We start from the raw sequence: 8,623 nt of genomic DNA, 5'->3' as shown, positions 1-8,623 counted from the left end.
TTATATGAGTAGTTCGATTGCTTGGTTTAGGAAGATAAATCTTATCTTAATCATACACATTCCACTACATATATCAAGATATATTCAATAACAGTCTTTATAGTGTAACCAGTTACGGAGCATGTTTAACTGTATCACCATAAGCAATGTTATGACCATCACATAACAATAAAAAACATATCCTCACGTTGGGTCAATCCAATATATTGTTTTCTGACAATATAATCATGTATCTATTTTGACATCTCGTTGTCATTGACATATCATTGTCATCAATGAGTAACATATTAGTCTTAAGCGTATTATTATTGTTTATGCCCATAATAAAATTTGACTAGAGATTTTTTAATAATAATAATATTATTATTATATGGGTTTTATTATCTTTTAGTTTATGTCAAACACATATTTAAAACTGAAAATAATAGTGACAATGCATTTATTCAATAAAATCGGTAAATAAAATGTATCATTACAATCATCATATGATTGGTTTTTAAGCATACTCTATCTAACTTAAACAAGATCTTCTATCAAATAATACAGCAAACCATACCGATGCCTGATTGAAAGCTTAAGTTCTAACAATGGAAACGCCACACAACTTTCAGTAAAAATCAACTCTATTATATACATTATTTTGAAAACCGGACCAGACCGGCCAGTTCAATCGGGAACCGTTGCCTAGTCCAGTTCAAACTAAACCGGTTGAACCGCTATTAGTGAACCGACCGGAACCGTTGAACCGTTCGAACCGGACCGGCTGAAAACCGGAAAAAACCAGCAATTTTGTTTTTTTTTTAAAAAATTAAACCAAACGACGTCGTTTGTTAAATGAGCCAAGTCGAACTCGAATATTGCTAAGCTCGACTCAAACTTTAAAAGTAAGCTCAACTCGACTCAAACTCACGATCTAAAAATTATCAAGTTCAACTCGAACTCGAAATATAATATTGAAACTTGAACTCGAAAAGGCTTGAACTCAAAAAAAAAATTAGAAGCTCGATTGAAGCCTAAAATTCGAGCTTGATTGAAGTGAAAGAATAGTTCACTCTATGCTCACCAAAAGGCTCCATGATTTTAAATGTCAAATTACCTCTATTATTTATAGAAGTTAGTTGGGATGCTCTTCTATGTTTCTTAGCCATGTGGATTGTTTTGTTCTCATATTTTTACTCTTTAGACTTTTGGGATGTTCTTCTATGTTTCTTAGCCATGTGAGATTGTTTTTTTTTTAAATTAAACCAAACAATATCATTTTGTTATTTTTTTTAATTATAGTTATATAATTATATTTATTATTTAATATGATTTATCTTAAATATTATGTTGTAGTTAATTTGAATCATTTTGTTTCACTTGATTTTATGGTTTTTAACTCATATATATTATGACTTGCTTTGAATATGACTTGTGATATACAAAATTATTTTTTATTAAATATTTTTGGTATTTTTATTTAATTTTTTAAATAAATATGACGTCGTCCGATTCTTTCAATCGGTCAGACCGATTCGACCGGTTAAACCAATGAACTGATAGCATGACCGGTTCGTTAATCGGTCCGGTTCGCTAACCGGTCCGATTCTGAAAACCATGTTTATATAACGTTGCTGAAAAGAAATAGCATGTTCCAAAGGTGAGTGGACTGTTAATTGTTTCTGTGATAAGACATCTTACGATTAACAGAATTCCATCATTCTTGTTGGACATCTCCCAATTGTAGGCAGGAAGTTTCCATGAATGAGAGAAAAACTGACACTGTTATTTCATTAAACATACCTGTAGGTGTTACTACTTGCTTTTCAGTGAACGGAAAATGTCCAAAGACCATGCTCCGCCACCTAAATCAAATTCAAAACAATTATATTCTTGTTTTAAAAACGCTTACAGAAACAAAACACAGTATACGTAATATAAAAGCGGAATGTACCAGACGAATAAGCCGATTTGAATAGAAGACAAAATCATGTTTAGAAATGTCCCGGTCTCTAATCAGTGTTTGCATTCCTCTAATCTGAACCATAAGTATTTCATTAGACCTTTTTTTTCTAATTTTGAAATAAAAAAGAAGCTAAGACAAATTACACATTAATCTTGGAATAAGTTTTGCAAGTGGGATATCATGTCTGTCTACTGAGAAAACTATACTCCAGGGAGACGCATTCACAAGAAGTTTTGCACAAAATTTCTTATTTTAATCTTTCATTTTGTCGAACATGATAGAAACTATCCAGACATGCCAATTTTCATTACCCAGATACAATATATGTGGCACCATTCTGTCATCACAGTTAACTGATAATTGACGTAAATATTTTAGGGTGAATGGCACGTGAAGAGTCGGAGATGAACATAGTACAGATGAAAAGTTCTATGCCTTCTATTAACGAGCAATGGCAACTAATAACAGATATGAGTTACTCTACTTGATGAAACTAGTAACAACAGAAACAAGAAAGAGATAGACTATAGTACATACCTGAAATGTTGACTGGATTACATTTACATTGGGATATGTTTTGCAGAGATCATGCTGACCTAGCTTAGTGCGGGTACGTTGCACAATTACATCAATGGCAACATGATTATCACCTCCTTGAGGGATAATGACATCGGCATACTTCTTTGATGGCAGCACAAAATCATCAAATGCAGGCTTGACAAACTTTGCATACTGCACAGTATTGCATTGTACTTATCAAAATGTTTGAAAAAGCTAAGTAAAAGCAAACCTAACGTTGCATATTCATGGTAAGTACAAATCTAACCCCAGGGATCTGTACCAGGGAATCAAAAAGCGGAGCGTAACCGTAATAGCGGCCGCTATTTCGCAATAGCACCGCCGTCTGAAACCGCTAATTGAAAAAATTGCGGTGGGTGACGGAATCACAACAATAACATTTTTTCGCGGCCGCAATTTAGCATCTAACGGCAAATAACGTCAATAACGGGACGCTATTCCCGTTATCCACAAGTTTTCGCATAAAAGAAACCCACTGCCATAGCTTGCTCTCATCATCAAAATAGAGCAAATATTAAAGAGAGAAAAAAGCAAGCAACGCCAGAGAAAGTGAGTAAGCCTCTTACCAATGGCTGAGAGCTGGTCGATAAGCAAATGGGTCTTCGTTTTTATGCTCATTCATCTTCTTCACTTGCTGAATATGGTATGTATACTGTCACTTTCCTCCATTTTTTGAAGCTCTAATTTGCATTGTTTATGGATTATATTTTCTGGGTTTCTTGCTTTTGTTTGAGAATTACATGCTGCTTTTTGGACTTTCTATTTTTTTTTGAGTACTCTCTGTATGTGTTTGCTGATGAGGATTGTTGAAGTGTTGTCGTGGAGAAGAAGACAAAGACTTAGTCTAGGTCAAGGAAATGATTTGGGCTTGGGGTTCAATTTGGGTGAATATTTGGGTATTTAAATTTTTGGGTTGTTAAAGCAATGGACCGTTTATAATTTGGATTTGATGTTGTTTTTTTGGTGTATGGATCTTGTATTTTAAATTAGATTAAGAATTCAATTAAAAAATGTGGTAAACTTGTTACCGTTTATAAGTTAGAAGCATATGTTGTTACCTTAAAATGTATGATGGAAAAATGGGTCACCAAGTATAATTATTATATTTTAGGATAAATTGTGCGAATTTTAAAAAAATTCACGACCGCGACACCCGTAGTGACCGCGATTGCATACGTTATGTCCGTAACCGCGATAAACGCAACGCGACTGACAACGTGATCGCGAACGCTATTTAAATCCATAATCTATACACTTCCACGAATATTTTCTCGAAGTTCTAAATTAGAAAGCAAATTATGATATAGATGGGCTTACTTGTTCAATAACAGAATTTACATCCCTACCCCTCTCATCTGTATCTCGCCTTATTCGACGAGCAAGTCTCACATCAGCATCTACAATATGTTGCCAAATAAAATAGCGACCGCTACAACCCATCAGAGCAAGAAAGAAGAAAAACATGCTCGGAGAATTTTTTTCTTGAGTTTTTTCAAATAAATTATTATTTAAAGTTTTTTATTTTTTGAAAATTTACAAGTTGAAATGTGTTCATAATAGTTAAATTTAACTGTATGCACCTAAATATGTACAGTTGACATCGATTTTTATTGAAAAATTCTTTAAGTACCAAAAGTTAACTTAAAATATAGTTTGGACAATTATTTTTACATCAAGCTTTGTTTGGGATTGCGTCTCCAAAACAGCTTTTCTAACGCCAAAACATCGTTTTTCCAATTTTTTAGTTTGAGTCAATAATCACATTTCAAACGTGAATTTTAACTGAAAATGAGTTGTTTGAGAATGTTTTAGTATTTCAAACGGAATTTTAGACCAAAATACTTCCATAAACATCTCAAATGACCCTTCAACCTAATTATAATTATAATAAAAAATACAAATTAAAGATCATTTCACATACATTAGATGCTTTTATAACATAATGTTCCCAAGCTTTATAGTAAATAAAAATGTTCCCTAGTTTTTTCCCTTTTCAAAACAGTAAATAAAGCAGAAAATTGAATAATAATGGAGAAAACATAAGAAATATGATAAAAGAATGAGCCGTAAAAGCCCCAGAATGAGTGGAAGCTGGCATGGAAGGAAAAGTGAATAATAATGGAGAAAGTAATGGTGTAATCGGCGTTGGCACATGTGAAGGTGCTGGTTTTATCTTCATGCCCTGGTCGCAATGGCCTAACGTTCCACAAGCGAAGTAACGAGTGCCCACCTTGTTGAGTTTCACGACATTGTCTCATCCTCTAAAAATTTAAAATTATCATATATTTTATATTTTATTTATATATTTTTATTGAAATTTATTTTTATTCTCTAGAATTTTATAAGTTCGCCTCTTCTTAAAATTTTATAACTTCGTCCTCGTTAACATAAAATTCTGCATCCGCCCCTGGTTGTTTATGTTTTTGGTGCCCATTGATATTCTCAGGTTGCAGTTTTCGAACCCCTCGCTACCGAGCTCGACTACAGTGTGTAACCCTGAAGGGTACTCAAAACTGTTGCCAAAAAAATACTTATCCACCAGAGAACTTATTATGACTACAAGATACTGTAACGAATGTTGTAGCAGTTCAATGTTATGAGTATCAATGTTATATGTATCAATGGTGAACAGAGTTAATTAAAGCACGTTATGTTGAGATTGATATATGTGTAAAATAAGTCATAGAAGTTTAAACAAAGCTAAGATGGTGATCCGTTCAACAATGGGGACTTTTCCTGTAAGCAAAAATATTTTAAACAGAGAATAACATAGAAGCTGAAAGCCCGTAAACCACAATTCAGATTTTTAAACAGAAGATACCAACATATGTATATATAATACTTTTCGTAAGCCATGTATTTACTGTAATGCTTTTTACATAGCATTGAATCTGAAAATCCAATAAGTAACAATGATTCCCCAAGGCTTTGTTAAATCCAACAAAACTTTCATGTTATCTTGCGAGTACGATCTCTGGGACTCGAGTTCCAGGCTACTTCAACCTAAGTGTAGGGATATCGATGGTAATTAAGGCTTATAATTTACGTCCATTGCAGGGTTCATTTTCTTCTTCCTCTCATTAAAGCTACCGCACGAAACCAAGCTAGGAAAGCAACATTGCGTGGACCTAAGAGGTTCTCCATTCGCAGTCCTTTCACTACTGCACCGAGAGTTAGCCCGAGAGACACGAGGAGTGCCATCGGCGGATTTCGGAGGTAGTATGTCTTGGATTGTTGGTTTGACTTTTAGCTTTCCGTTGGGAGTGTCCTGGTTGATCGAGGTATTCAGCTCATTGACATCGTGATCTTCTTTAATGTTGTCACGGAATAGATCGGCTAGCTTGTTTTTCTTTCCTGGTGATATTTCCGAAGCTGAACCGGGAGATCCTTCCTCAGTGGCCTTGAAAATTCTAGGTGCCCCGGCAGAGAAGCTATTATGATGAACGGGGGTATTACCACGAGATGGAGTGAAATCTGCTCACAGATGTACAACATATGGATCAGAGAAACATGTTAACTAGAAACCAATTTCTGAAATCCAAACAAAGAACACAGAAAATGGCAATGGAGATGGCACAATGATATTCCAGCAGTAGTAAACAGAGAAGTCGATCTTTTACTCATTAAACACCCAAGGAACAAGTGTTGTATAAGCATAAAAATAAGAGTGCAGTAGGAAACCGAAGAAAAGAAATGAACAGATATGGAAATTACATATGCTTGCTTTACGAATTAATTCAAATATTTCTAACATCCTTACCACCATTGACACTGAAGAAATCGTCATCACAATCTGAATCCAGGTATGCTCGGGAGTCGAAAAAAGTTTCATCTTTACTACCTGCAAAAATGAAAAATCAATGTTGAGCATTGACATCATAGAATAAATCTAGAAATTAGATAGAACTGCATTTAGACATTGAATTCCAATCTTGAAAAAGAAGAGATTCAACACCTAGAGAAAGCAGACAAGAAAAATAAAACAAAAAATTTGAGAAACGCAGTATCCAAGTCCTCCAAACGACCTCAATTTGGTAGTAAAAACATACCAGCAGTTCATTTCTACATAAATGAACTTCACATTCCCACTGTCAAGATGATCAAAATCGACAGCGACGGTACATGATATAAGAGACAACCAGACACACACAGAGAAAAACGATTCGCGGACAGAAGAATGTCATCCCTATGATATTTTACTGGCATTAACATCAATATCAGTAGTCCTGTGATACACAAGCCAACTGTATTGAATTGGACATATAGTAAGGGACCACAACAACATAAACGGAAATTGTTTGCGTTCTGAAGAATGTCATCACTACGATATTTAAGTGACATTAACATCAATACCAGTAGCACTGTGATACATAGCCAGCCAACATCGTTGAATTGAACACAAATTCTACATATAGGTATAGTAAGGACCACAACAACATAAACACAAAAATGTCTATCTTGTGAGTTTTGTTACACCCATAAGAAAAGCTTGCTTAAAACCATTTGCCCTTCCTTAAACAGTGGTCCATCCATTGACCAGCTTTTCATCAAGGGCAGCTAAATCTACCACATGATGCACTGCTGAAAATATGGAAAAATGAACAGAAAATGGGCCCTCTGAAAGATGAATACCTTAAAGAATCAGACAAATTGTCAAGAACTGAACTCTAATCCTAAATAAATTAATTAGAAAACAAATTAGAAGTAAAACTACTACCATTGAGGGGGAGGAGGGAAGTCAAAGAAAGGATCTAAGTAATCTGAGAAAGAGAAGGAAATCCTAAAACTTAAGCTAAGAAAAACCGGAAATTTGAACAAAGGAAAAAAAAAATGAAAAGGCACCATATTTATCTCATAATCAACAAAGTCAAAAAACCAATTTCATTAGGCACACATCCATGGCAGACATTGATACAAAAATAAGTAGATCACTTGAAAGCAAGATCAATATACTGATAGGAAAAAAACTTTGATAAACTTTGCATCGAGTTAACATCTCATATCGTCAAAGCAAAGCATCATCTACAAATAGAAATAGAAGGAAACGCCATTGAAGATTGGAAAAAAAAAAAACAAAAACAACAAAGATTCCCTTTGCCTCATAACCAAGGAAACTATCCTCAACTTTTCAAAAAAAAAAGGAAACTAGCTTCAAAAATGGTTTTATATCAAACTATCAGGGAATCAATCTACATAAAATTTTGAAAGTAAAGAAAGATTGGGATTTGGGAGTGGAATCACCATTGGCAGCATCGGGTTTCTCCTTAGCAGACGAAGGTGGGAAGATGAGATTGTCTGTTTTAGACCCAAAAGAGAGTCCAACTTTTATGGCTGACTCTTGAGAGCTCTTATGCAGCGATGCACATGAACCCATCTCTTTAGTTTTTCTTTCTTTTTTTGGGGGGGGGATATCTCCAACTCTTTAGAACCTCAACATCAGCTTATGAGAAAAACAGAGAGAAGCAGAGAAAATATAAAAATACTTTTCTTCCTTTTCAAGGGTATGGAGACTGCAACACCCAAAGGCATAAATGGGAGAGGGAGAGGGAGAGGGAGAGGGAGAGGGAGAGAGAATATAGCGTTTTATTTGCGTTACGCTAAACGAGTAGAAAATAGGAACGCCCCTCCTGAACACAACAATCACCATAAGCAAAGCAATGCAAGGAAGGTGTTGCTTTTTAACCAATTATTAAAATATAAATGATGTCTTGATTATTTATATTTTAAATTATTTTTATTTTAAAAAAATTAACGATCATCTAATTTAGCTGTTGATCAATTGATTGAAATATATTATTCGATAGGGATGGAAGTATGACCCGAACCTGACGGGGAAACCCGAAACCCGGTCAAGTTCGGGTCGGGTCGGGTTGAATGATATCGGGTTTAGGAATTTTTTTTGAGGATTTTTTTGGGTCGGGTTCGGGGAAAGGTATCCCCGCCCCGCCTCGCCCCGATTATATATATATATATATATATATATATAATATTTTATATATTTTATATTAATTATATATAAAATATTTTTGGGTTCGGGTTCGGGGACGGGGCAAAAAAAATCCCCGACGGGGCGCCCCGATAAAAAACTCGTCGGGGATT

At 34.7% G+C, this 8,623-nt stretch overlaps 1 protein-coding gene and 1 pseudogene across 2 annotated transcripts; both read right to left on the bottom strand.

Annotated features, from left to right (window-relative positions):
* Nucleotides 1-574: 574 nt before the first annotated feature.
* LOC120216155 lies at nucleotides 575-3,964 on the bottom strand (annotated as a pseudogene).
* Nucleotides 3,965-5,355: 1,391 nt separating this feature from the next.
* On the bottom strand, nucleotides 5,356-8,058 carry LOC120216191 (uncharacterized protein At3g27210-like). 2 transcript variants are annotated; one of them, XM_039213684.1, is made up of 3 exons: nucleotides 7,718-8,058; nucleotides 6,285-6,365; nucleotides 5,356-5,998 (listed from the first exon to the last, which is right to left on the bottom strand). In XM_039213684.1, exons 1-3 carry the CDS (start codon nucleotides 7,896-7,898, stop codon nucleotides 5,553-5,555), a joined length of 708 nt encoding a protein of 235 aa, XP_039069615.1. In that variant the 5' UTR covers nucleotides 7,899-8,058; the 3' UTR covers nucleotides 5,356-5,552. The 2 variants fall into 2 exon arrangements, with proteins under 2 accessions (XP_039069615.1, XP_039069616.1); XM_039213685.1 differs by having other exon boundaries at nucleotides 7,766-8,044.
* Nucleotides 8,059-8,623: the final 565 nt, after the last annotated feature.

Source organism: Hibiscus syriacus, unplaced genomic scaffold (assembly GCF_006381635.1).
Source record: "Hibiscus syriacus cultivar Baekdansim isolate YM2019G1 unplaced genomic scaffold, ASM638163v2 tig00110159_pilon, whole genome shotgun sequence".
NCBI lineage: Eukaryota > Viridiplantae > Streptophyta > Magnoliopsida > Malvales > Malvaceae > Hibiscus > Hibiscus syriacus.
This window is presented reverse-complemented; position numbering and strand designations above follow the sequence as displayed.